This window comes from Nicotiana tabacum, chromosome 19 (assembly GCF_000715075.1).
Source record: "Nicotiana tabacum cultivar K326 chromosome 19, ASM71507v2, whole genome shotgun sequence".
Classification (NCBI taxonomy): Eukaryota; Viridiplantae; Streptophyta; class Magnoliopsida; order Solanales; family Solanaceae; genus Nicotiana; species Nicotiana tabacum.
Genome location: NC_134098.1, coordinates 66,364,885 through 66,377,099, shown reverse-complemented (window position 1 = coordinate 66,377,099; position 12,215 = coordinate 66,364,885). Strand labels below are relative to the sequence as shown.

General features: G+C 36.1%; 2 protein-coding genes across 5 annotated transcripts; one reads left to right on the top strand and one right to left on the bottom strand.

Moving 5' to 3' along the window:
- The first annotated feature begins 1,475 nt into the window (after positions 1–1,475).
- Positions 1,476–8,013, top strand: LOC107794639 (probable ethylene response sensor 1). 4 transcript variants are annotated; one of them, XM_016617151.2, is made up of 7 exons: positions 1,476–1,698; positions 1,792–1,951; positions 3,683–4,611; positions 6,090–6,458; positions 6,562–6,828; positions 7,269–7,396; positions 7,592–8,013. In XM_016617151.2, the coding sequence occupies exons 3-7, from the start codon at positions 3,703–3,705 to the stop codon at positions 7,830–7,832; spliced, it is 1,914 nt and encodes a 637-aa protein (XP_016472637.1). In that variant the 5' UTR covers positions 1,476–1,698; positions 1,792–1,951; positions 3,683–3,702; the 3' UTR covers positions 7,833–8,013.
- Positions 8,014–9,055: 1,042 nt separating this feature from the next.
- On the bottom strand, positions 9,056–11,152 carry LOC107794637 (large ribosomal subunit protein eL19y). Its single transcript, XM_016617149.2, has 5 exons — positions 10,983–11,152; positions 10,129–10,251; positions 9,540–9,853; positions 9,336–9,394; positions 9,056–9,243 (listed from the first exon to the last, which is right to left on the bottom strand). Exons 1-5 carry the CDS (start codon positions 11,092–11,094, stop codon positions 9,216–9,218), a joined length of 636 nt encoding a protein of 211 aa, XP_016472635.1. The 5' UTR covers positions 11,095–11,152; the 3' UTR covers positions 9,056–9,215.
- Positions 11,153–12,215: the final 1,063 nt, after the last annotated feature.

The window sequence follows — 12,215 nt, the reverse complement described above, 5'->3', positions numbered from 1 at the left end:
CACTAGCTATGCATGATTTAAGTTAATACCTGTTTTTTTCTCTGCAATTTCACATCACGCCTTGAGGGGAAAAAGAGAGTATTTCTTAAGGTGCGAAATTCCTCAAAGGCACAGAAATCAACCTCCAATCGTTTCTGGAAGAGAAAAATCAAGACCTCTCGGAGTGATAATAGGATCTACTCTTGCAGCTTTCTTTGAGATAATTTTAAGTATCAGTACCTGCTTTGTCCTTATCAAAAAGAGGATATATGAGTCCAACAAGGCTGGGATTTTTCTAGATTTAGAGCCAATCTTACCGGGAATGCTAACTCGGTTCTCTTACAATGAGTTGAAAATAATTACAGACGATTTCAACTTTGATTTTCCAGCTTTGATTTCCAATAATGTGCGGTAAGGGACCGAAGGAGCAGAAAGAAAAATAACTCTTATTATTGTTTTTAGGCTATGACTTGTATGGGATCATTTTGTGGCTACAAATGAATTTTGCTCTAAAAAAATATTTGAAATATTTGGGATCCTCTCACGTGTTAACCTTGAAACCGTACATTAACGAAATTATTGTTAGACGACTAAGAAAATGATTATTATGTGTTACTAAAAAAATTCTCCCATTAAAATATTTTAATAGATTATATATTTGTTAATTTTTTCAATATTTACTAAACATATAATTCACTTATCAAAACTTTATCTATAACTTTAACAAAGTAAGATTTGAATAATATTCGTGTAACAAAAAAACTCGAAAACTCTGACAAAACCGAATCAATCCAAACCGATATAGTTAATTTGATTTGATTTTAATAAAAATATCAAAATCGAACCAACCCGATCCACTAGGTCTAACCTTTGCCTATTTATGTATATGTTTTTTTACCACAAGTAGTACAAGTAGGAATTATTTAATATATTAAAAATGGAATTTCAAATTCGAGGGGCAAGTGGTTTGATTGAGGTTGTCGCAAATGGTATTACGTCTAACCTTTGCCTTTTTCTGAAAAAACAAAAAAAGTGAAAGAAGGAAAGGACGGGGCCCCACTTCAACCGCTAAAGAAACAAAAGTCAATAATCCCAAATCCAGACAAAGGGGGGCTGCATGTAATAAGGCTCCTAACCCGTGCCTAAATTTATCGTTAATGAGTTTTTTTGTTTTCCAAATATAATAATCAATGGGAAAGTAATGAAGTTACTTAAATAGTTTAAAAGAGTAACGGATTATATTTAATTTTTCACTGAACATCTAATAAGATGGGTAAGAAATCCCTCTAAATTTTTTTATATTCAACAATTTTGACGAGCCGATTACCATTCATTGACCACCTTAAATGAAAACTAATTTAAGATTCAAATTATGACAAAAAGAGAAATAAAAAGAAAAAAACATTGTACACGTGTGTATTTAACTCTTCACGTCAGAAGCGTGATTCCGATGACTTTTCCTTTAATTACTTCCCTCCACTTTACTTAACACTTTTAGTTGGGCCTCTTCTCGATAATCACCTCTCAAATCCAAAATTCCAAAACAAACAAAAAATCCAGAGCATTATCAGAGAAAACCAAAAGGAAAATTCAATGGCGACCGAAGCACAAAAAACAGCTCCAATTCATGGAAACTCGCAAATACACAAACCAAAAAACATACATGGAGTAGTAGTAGTTCAGTGAGAAGTAGCTACTCAGATCCCGCATTTTCCAACTGTAATCCTCTTTCACATATTTGTCCTTTTTCCTCATTGTTTTCTCCGCTAAAAGTAAGAAGAATACTGTGCCTGATCTGATTTCATATCGTAGGTCGTGCATAAATCAAAAAAATAAAAATGAAAATGTGCTGCGATACAGCATATGTGTCGCAGCAGCACATATAGCATCTTAAAAAGCACATATAGCATCTTAAAAGCGAGGAAGAGCACGCGAAGTTGCTGAATTTTCAGAAATTTTGCGAGATTCACTGGTTTTTCTCCTACTCCTTTTTTTTTTTTTTTTGTGTGTGTGGTAATTTTAATGTTTTGTTAAGTGGAATGCTGGAATTCGATATTGAACTGTGAACCGTAGCTTTATTTTCAGCTTTTAAAGTTTCTTTTTAGTGTATTTAGGTGTTGACATTGTAAATCTGTGGGCTAATAGTTGCTAAGATTAGCAACAAATAAAAACTGAGTTTGATTCTATTATGATTTTGCTATTAGGATTTATGCCTCTATTACTGTAGAGAAAGTTGAAATTGAATATAAATTTATTTTGGCATGAACCAAATTTTTTAGTTGCATACTCTCGTAGGTGAATCCGCGGCTTAAATTTTATGGGTTCGACCTTTAGATTCTTACTGGAAAACCCTTACACATTTCAAATTATGAGTTCAAAATTTTATATTTTTTGAAACTTTAGTGATTTTCCGTATCTATACTCCATGTCGAAATTGAACCCATTACTTATACCCTCCATCTGCCACTGCATACTCTTATGGCCTCGTGGAGGTTGGAAAAACCACAGTTACCACTTGACAGATTAATCATCAGAAAACAAACAGGTATCCTTTTTGGAGAGTTCTGGGAAAAAGAAAAGGTCTTATTGTTTCTTTTTCTTTTCTTGCCTTGTTTTTATTTTTGCCTTGGTAGTGGAGATGTATAATGATGGAAATGAAGGTGAATACAAGAATTATGGAGGAACATTCCCTCTAGAGAAATACCCTAAGACAGCAAACGGCCAAAAATAGCTTGGAGTTGGAGAAGACACTGTGCTCTACTTAATTTCTTATTATTCTTCATTCCGTACTACTACGTGTTTCGAAAAATATTAGAGATGATAACATTTAGAAGAACATTTAATCAACAAACAAAACACAATAGTTAACTAGTCTAAAAGAAGAGATAGAGTGTTGGATGTGAAAAACCTGTTCGAGGCACGCTTAAGATACAAAGAATCACTCAGGAATCTTCTAATGTGCACTCAAATAGAAGTTTCGGAGAACTCTTAGTCTAGGAATTCAGAGTGAACGAAGAAACGAACTCCTGAAAAGAGTAACAATATGAAGTATCAAAAAGATGAAGACATGGAAACACAAGATTTGATTTTTTCGCTGACACAGCAACAATTCAACTAGTAACTAACATACCTTTTTAAGAATATGTGTATCCTTTAAGACAGGAAACAACTTATCACAAAGAACATATGTATCCTTTAAGAATGGATGACACCTTTTCACAACGTATTATGTCTTGTCCAAAAAGCATTTTAAATTATGAATCGCCTTCTAAATAAATGCCAACACTATGATATCCTGGAAACTGTGGGGGATTAAAATCAAAAATGTTATTTCGTCCTTCTGAAGATCAAGAAATTTCTATTTAGAATAAAATGTGACAGCTTGGGAAGCTTATAAAATTCTTTCCTTAAACTGCTAACCAGTGTTAATATAAAAGACACCAATCGGTCTTTTGGTTGCAGTGATTAGGAACACCCGAATACTCGGAAAAGCAATAACCAACAAAAACCTGTCCTGCTTTCTGCATGTCATTATTACATTTGTTATGTCTCTTTATTCATTGTTTTCATCAAGCTGCTATAAATAAAGGGGTGCACTACATGATAAAGATGTGTGGATGATGGCGTATGCATTTTTTGTCTGTGTTTTATTTGTCTGTTTTTTCCATTTATGGAGAAATGTTCCTCATTCTGTGCTTTTCAGATTCTTCGGGACGAAACTAGATGATGGAATCCTGTGATTGCATTGAGGCTCTACTGCCAAATGATGACCTGCTGGTTAAATACCAATACCTTTCAGATTTTTTCATTGCCTTTGCCTATTTTTCCATTCCGCTGGAGCTTATTTATTTTGTCCACAAATCTGCATGCTTCCCATACAGATGGGTCCTCATGCAGTTTGGCGCTTTTATTGTTCTCTGTGGAGCAACTCATTTTATTAGCTTGTGGACATTCTTTATGCACTCTAAGACGGTCGCTGTGGTTATGACCATAGCAAAAATTTTAACAGCTGCTGTGTCCTGTATCACAGCTTTGATGCTTGTTCACATTATTCCTGATTTGCTAAGTGTTAAAACGCGAGAATTGTTCTTGAAAGCTCGAGCTGAAGAGCTTGACAAGGAAATGGGCCTAATAATAAGACAAGAAGAAACTGGCAGACATGTCAGAATGTTGACTCATGAGATAAGAAGTACACTCGACAGACACACAATCCTGAAGACTACTCTTGTGGAGCTAGGTAGGACCTTAGACCTGGCAGAATGTGCTTTGTGGATGCCATGCCAAGGAGGCCTGAATTTGCAACTTTCCCATAATCTCAACAATCTATTACCTCTGGGATCTACTGTGCCCATAAATCTTCCTATTATCAATGAGATTTTTAGTAGCCCTGGAGCAATACAGATTCCACATACAAATGCATTGGCAAGGATGAGGAACACTGCTGGTAGATATATTCCACCAGAAGTAGTTGCTGTTCGTGTACCTCTTCTACACCTCTCAAATTTTCATATTAATGACTGGCCTGAACTGTCTGCTAGAAGTTATGCAGTGATGGTTCTGATCCTCCCGATGAATGGCCTAAGAAAGTGGCGTGATCATGAGTTAGAACTTGTGCAAGTCGTCGCAGATCAGGTTCTATTGCTAACTTCCTTTATCTTATTAACCACTGGTTAAATATGGCTAGTTTCCAGGCATGTTATTAGGTCAATGATGCATCAGAGTTCAGAATAGTCTAATTAAGAACTGGCATTTTCACATTACACTTTATGCGTTAGTATTGGTGAATAAAGGTTTTCATTCTTTCTGAATCAAGACAAATGACCACCACAAAATGGGAAAAGATAACGATTTTTGCACAACTACTTCATTCTACCCCTAAAGTGTTTGTACTGTATGTACTGGAGCAGCTATTTCCACTTCAAGATACACTTATCCACACTATCTTTAATGTATTTCACTTGCTTGGACTATATTATCCTTGTCTTAATGGTTTGTTATAAACTTGTAATGCTATATGCACAATGCTGGTAGCTATTACTTTCCAATGAGTGCACATGGACTATGTGTCGCTTCTTGATTAGGTCCATTACTTTTTCCTTTCCAATTCTTTATCCAGAATGTTTTTGGTATGGTTATGTCAATGAAATTCTAATGTTGGAAGCCTTGTGTCTTGCAACTTACTGTTGAAGCATCCGTAGAATGAATAGGTAGTGCATACAGTGAAAATGAACTCCACCCTCCAATTTATTGATGATTAACCAACAAAAAGATTCTTCAACAGTACACGAAATAAATGTTCAAGGTGAGGATAGTGTTGCCTGTAGATAAATCACTAAAGATAGTCACATAAGATATAGTTTCTGCAAGAGAGAGAGATGGAGAGATGAAAGAAAGAAGACAAACCGAAGAGATTTAGTGAGGTAGGAGATGAGTTTCTGTTTCTTTTTCTTACCTCTTTTTAATTTATTTTGAAACAAAAAGGAATAGTGGAGCATAACTTGGAAACTCTAGAATGATTGTTTCTTTCTGTAATCATCACGAGGGAATTTGTCTACACTGGTGGATGCATTAATTGCAGTGTGGATAAGGATGTTTAGGTGCAGAAATAACTACTCTCTTAAGTCAATTAGATTCTATTCCATTACTCCCTCTGTCCCAATTTATATGATATTCTTTCCTTTTTAGTCTGTCCTAAAGAGAATGTCACCTTTCTTTATTTTCGAAAAGAATTGAACTTTTAAAAAATTTCGTTTACCCTTAGTGAGATGATTTATAATCACACAAATATTAAGGCTTGTTTTAAACCACAAGTTTCAGAAGTCTTCCTTTCTTACTTAAACTTCATGCCTAGTCAAACGGTGCCACATAAATTGGGATTGAGGGAGTGTTAAATTTATGCTGGTTTAACGTTCAATCATTGCCCTTGCTTTCCAAAGTTAATGTCTCCCTTTTTTTCTTAATTAGAATTTGGTTACTGTTAGTAAGTGCAATCGCTTAATAGCAAACCTATCAGAACAAGGTTGCTATACATTTTCTCATGAACACAAATTAGAACTTGTCTATTTCATTTTTGAATTAGAATTCTCATTTTAAGTGCAATCGCTTATCAGGTTGCTGTCGCTCTTTCACATGCTGCAATTTTAGAAGAGTCCATGCGAGCCCATGATCAGCTCATGGAACAGAATATTGCTTTGGATGTAGCTCGGCAAGAAGCAGAGATGGCCATCCACGCTCGTAACGACTTCCTAGCTGTGATGAACCATGAAATGAGAACACCTATGCATGCAGTTATTGCTTTGTGCTCTCTGCTTTTAGAAACAGACTTAACTCCAGAGCAGAGAGTTATGATTGAGACCATACTGAAGAGTAGCAATCTTCTGGCAACACTGATAAATGATGTGCTAGATCTTTCCAGACTTGAAGATGGTATTCTTGAACTAGAAAATGGAACATTCAATCTTCATGGAATCTTAAGAGAGGTAAATGACCACAAACCTATGCATATCTAACATACACAAGTGACATGCTGATTTCCTCTAGAAAACAGGTAGTATGAATTCTTTTTTTTTCATTGATTTGCAGGCCGTTAATTTGATAAAGCCAATTGCTTCTTTGAAGAAATTATCTATAACTCTTGCTTTGGCTCTGGATTTACCTATTCTTGCGGTGGGTGACGCAAAACGCCTTATTCAAACTCTCTTAAATGTGGCGGGAAATGCTGTGAAGTTCACTAAAGAAGGTCATATTTCAATTGAGGCTTCAGTTGCTAAACCAGAGTACGCGAGAGATTGTCATCCTCCTGAAGTGTACCCTATGCCAAGTGATGGCCAGTTTTATTTGCGCGTCCAGGTTGAGCATTTCTATCCTCTATCATGGCTAAATGGTTGTACAGTGTTTCTTGAGGAAATGTAATTTGCATACAAATGCACACTTCCAGATTTATTTGCTAGCTAGTATGGGCAAAAAGTTTGTGTTCTCTGTTCCAAAGTCAGCAAAGAATTAGGAATCAAGTCGAAACCCTCTTTGATCACTAAACAAATATTTCTTTCTATCAAAAGTGAAGATATATGTACTTTTTCCTTCAGATAGGTCGTGCCCTGCAGACAGTATCTCCTTTTTGGTTTCAGTTTACTTTATGGTTGTGGGAGGTTTGTTTGAAGGTTCTCTTTTCTTTTTTTTCCCATTTCTTTGCAGTTCTAAATTTTCATCTTGAGCAGAATATCAATCAGAAAAAGAGATTTTTATCATTCACTCGAAAATTAATCCTTTTCAGATTTATGTTCTTGTAGGTTAGAGATTCTGGGTGTGGCATTAGCCCACAAGACATCCCATTCGTATTCACCAAATTTGCAGAGACACGAAATACATCAAATCGGAGTAGTGGAGGGGAAGGTCTGGGGCTTGCCATCTGCAGACGGTATGTTTTGAAATTGTAAATTTGGTAGCATTATTTTTTCCTAGTGTCCATGTTATAGAGGCAGCAAGACATCCTCTTTTACCCTCATTTATCTCTTTGGTACAGCTATTTATATGTTGTTTTGCATGCTGTCTTGTGTGACTTGGTACACATTATGCATGCACTCATTTGACATTTGAAACGGGGTGGATGCAGATTTATTCAACTTATGAAAGGTAACATTTGGATTGAAAGTGAGGGCCTAGGGAAGGGAACCACTGTAACATTCGTAGTTAAACTTGGAGTCTGCAACCATCCAAACGCATTGCCTCTGCTACCTATGGCCCCTAGAGGGAGGTTGAACCAAGGTAGTGATGATCTATTCAGGTATAGACAGTTCCGTGGAGATGATGGTGGAATGGCTGTGACTGTTCAACGCTATCAAAGGAGTTTGTAAATGACAACATTGGTGACTAGAACAGGATTTGTGAATTTGTGTTTTATTCACTCTTCTGAATGCTCCAATGACAGTGACTCAATGTAACTACTTAATTCAGTGCCCTGAACGAGAGGACTGAAAATTGCTTGCATCTTGAAAATGTCACTATTGAAATTATATAGCGAGCTTTATACAACAATCTGATAGGCATACAATGCTCTTATGACTATTACTTCTGAAAAACTGCGGCAGCTGATGGGATTAGTGCTGCTTAGTAGTTCCATTCAAAAGTGAAAACTTGAATATCAAATATATATTTTTGTCGAGGCAATATACAAGTAATAATCATGCATAGAGTACTCGTTGAATCAAAATATTTCTGTCGATTTCGTACATATTTGGACGATAATCTTTGCATTTCTCACTTGAATGGATTCTGCACCGACTTTAAGTGATAATCTTAAATCGTTAAAGCTGTATGATGGAAAATATAATCGATAAAATTTATAGTCTAAATGTCAAAAACAATGAGTACTCCAAAAATCCTATTGGATTTCTCAATCATGTCAAGGACTTGATAAGCGAGGCATTGAATCAAATGCTTTAAACTTTGATAAACCTTCAGTACGAATAGAATCCTAGATCTTTGCGAATAATTTCGAATTGGGATTCCAAGGTTATAAGAGCAATGGATTCTTGGTTCTCTTTTCCTATTTGGTTTGGAAGGATATTTAACCGATGCAACAGCTTGTTTAAGCATCACGATGACTGATGAACTTGCATCAATTTTACACTGTAAATAAATGTATACAATCAAGTTACTTTAAAACAGTCAGCAGATATTGTCTATATTAAGTACGAGACTGTAACCTAGAAAATAAAAACAAATCATTGTTGCTATAGTTTAACTTACATTTATAGTGTAAAATTCTATATACTAACAGAATATATAACTTACATTGTTGCAAACAGATTAAAGCACTCTCAAAATTGAAATAGACTACTGCGTGATAATGGACTTATGCGTACTCTAAGTTAACAGGATAAGTAACAATTAGTGTTAAAGAATTGCTATAGTTTGAACTTCATTAATACTTGAATATCCAAACAAATTTGTAGCGGAGAGCAGAATTTGCTTGCAAATATATCTGCGCTCAGCTAGTGCATTCCATCTGATGCAGAGTAATGAACTAAGGCCAACGCATAACCGAATATGAAATAAGGGTGCAACAGGAGAATAATGTATCAAAATTTCAAAGCATCTATTCAACTTCATGTAGGTAAAACATTGTTTCTTAAAGTACATGAACCAAAAAGGGAACATATCAAAGATACTAAACTGCCATAATATCAAGAACAAAAAGTAGATATAGCACCAAGCCTTCTTATAGTCCTCCATCCTCACTTCTTTGACTTCTTGGATCCTCCCCTACAACAAGGACAATTTTAATCAGATTTTGTTTCATCAAATTTTGTTTTAAAGTCCTTGATAAACTGAGAGCAAGTCCGTGATAAACTTACTGGGCAGTCTGGGCTGAAGCTGCTGGTGCTGCAGGTTGTGCTGGCCTCTCTCCTGGTCCCTGTGAATAAAAAAAAACAAGCTCAATTTCATTTACTGTTATCGTAAAATAGTGACATGTAGACTACTAGTCAGGGGACAGCAAACACTACAGTGTGCTGAGCCTGAATTGCTTAGGTAAATTTACATCAAGCTCAAGTTGTTACCTGTGCCAATCGTTCCTCCCTCCTAGCAAACTTCCTTTCCCTGCTGGCTTTGTTCTTTGCCCTCCTGGCCTCAAATTGATCAGACAAGGTCTTCTCTCTAGCCTTTTCAGCCTTTGTTTTGTGAATGTTTTCCATGAGGACACGCTTGTTCTTGAAAACATTACCCTTCACCTTCATGTACATGTCATGATACATGTGCCTGTCAATCTTTTTGGACTCCCTGTACTTGCGAAGCAAACGCCTGAGGACCCTCATCCTCCTCATCCACAGCACCTTTGTGGGCAACCTAGCCTCCCTGGTACCCTTACGCTTACCTGAGAAAATACTATATATATTGAGTATCAACTGCCTCCAAAATAATTTCTTTTTTTGTTTTATGAATGCCTCCAAACAAATATCAGCCATTTTTCTAACTGAGTCCACCTTCCATAGGTTGATTTCACATATAAATTTTCAGTTTGAAGTATCAAGAAAACAAATTAATTTGGTTAAATACACACATTAGAAGTCATTCAAACGTTTCTACCAGAAAACATAAATTACTAGAGTATTACATAAACTAGTAACCAATGTCAAGATTAGGAGGTACCATATCCAGAGTGACGACCCTTCCTCTTGGCTTCCTTCATTCTGCGGGCACGAGATCTTGAGTGAATTTTTGTTGGTTTCCTGATGATGAAACCATCTTTCACCAACTTTCTGATGTTCTGCCCTGCACTCAATGCAAATGAGGAGATTTAGAGGCAGTCAATTTGTGTAGTGACCAATACATTTAGTAAAAATGCTTCCACTGCTAGAGCTTATCAGGGCTTTCAATGGGAAAGCTAGGAAATACAAAATAAGAGCTCAAAAACCAGCTAAGCTCAAGCTATATGTTAAAGCTTCTTCTCGTGTTAAAACCATTTGTCTGCTAGACCATGAAGAAGAATCAAATAAATGTAAAACATCTCACTCGCATTTGCAACTTTACCCTATGCAGCACACATATATGACCAGAATTCTAATTTATCAATCAATCTTTGAATTATCCTCAATCCCAAATCAATTGATATCAGCTAATCAAATCCCCTATACTGTATACCCATACCCCTCTATTTCATGTACATCTCAATTCGATACTACATTAAGGTTATTAGGAATTATCTAAATCTATCTATAGTCGGATAACTAATTTAGTCCCAAACTAGTTTAAATCACCACTATGGACCATTTTCTACATCGCGTTCTGACTTTAAGCAAACAGTTGACGACACAACCATTCAACAAAAGAATGTAAGAATTATAAGACATCAAGTAACCCATTCGCTACAGCACGAAGAATATTCATTCAACAAACAGTTAAGTGATAAAATTCACAGAAAACTTAAAAGGGTTTAGTGGAATAAACTAAAACAATCAAAGTCGGAAGCAGATCTTAAATAAAAGGAAGAAGAAGAAACATACTGGAGTTGGCCATGGAGATTTCGTTGCCTTCATTAGGGTCAAGCCAGACTTTTCCCCTCCCACACTTGAGGACGCTGGCGGCCAGCCGCTTCTGTAATTTCAGTGACACCATCTTTTTCTCTACTCTCTTTCGCTGTAGTAGCTGAAAACAGAGAAGAAAAGGAAGGTGTTCTTGATAAGGCTTTTATATTCAGTCACCATATAACATGACCTAGGGTTTTTGGTAGGGCTTACTTTTAACAAAAATAAATCAATAAAATTAAATCTCAACTCATGGCCCATATTGAATTTCTTGGGCAATAGAAATGGGCCTTTGAAATGAGATTGGACCAAGCCCATATTCCTTCGAAATCTAGTTGTCCTCCAAAGGCCACAAATCTCATGTTAACTAGGTAAGACAAATCTCGGTATGACTTTTGGAACACTTGTTCTTAGTGGGTCATATGCAGCACAGCACGAATTAAGATTAGTAAGGTTAATGTGTTTCTGATATCAAATTACTATACCAAGTTTTTAAAATAATTATTGTTTATGACAACTTGCTGATGTTACTATTAAGGTCTGTCAGCGTAGGTAGTTTGAATATTTAACATAGAGCTCTTCGGATCCATGCAGATTAAGATAGATGTTGCACGTAATGATCTTATTATACTGATGTTAAAAAAAAAGGCAGTCCGGTGCACTAAACTCTCGTCATGCGCGGAGTTCCAGGAAGGATCGGACCATATTGATATTACTTATAATAAAATACCTATCCATTCGTTCGATTTTATTCACAAAAGGAAAAAATGTTGTTGTCTCTATTAAGGAATATAAAAAACACCACTACCACCGCCGCCGCCGCCAACAACAACAACAGCAAAACCCAATATAATCCTACGAGTGCGGTTTGGGAAATGTAGTGTGTACGTAGACATTACCTCTGCCTTGAGGGTAGAGAGGTTGCTTCCGATAGACCCCCGACTCAAGAAAAGAAAAAAGAGAGCAGTATCAACCAGCAATAACAACAGCAAGATAATAAGAAAACAAGCAGTAACAACGGCAAGATAATAAGAGAACAAGCATTATCAACATCAAGATAATAAGAAAATATGGAGTAATAAAGATTACCAAAAACCAAATACAAGGCTAACTATTAATACAGCTGGTATGAGGAAGACACACACTCGACTATACTTACAAACATTCTACCCTAATTCCGACCTCCACACCTTCCTATCAATGGTCATGTCC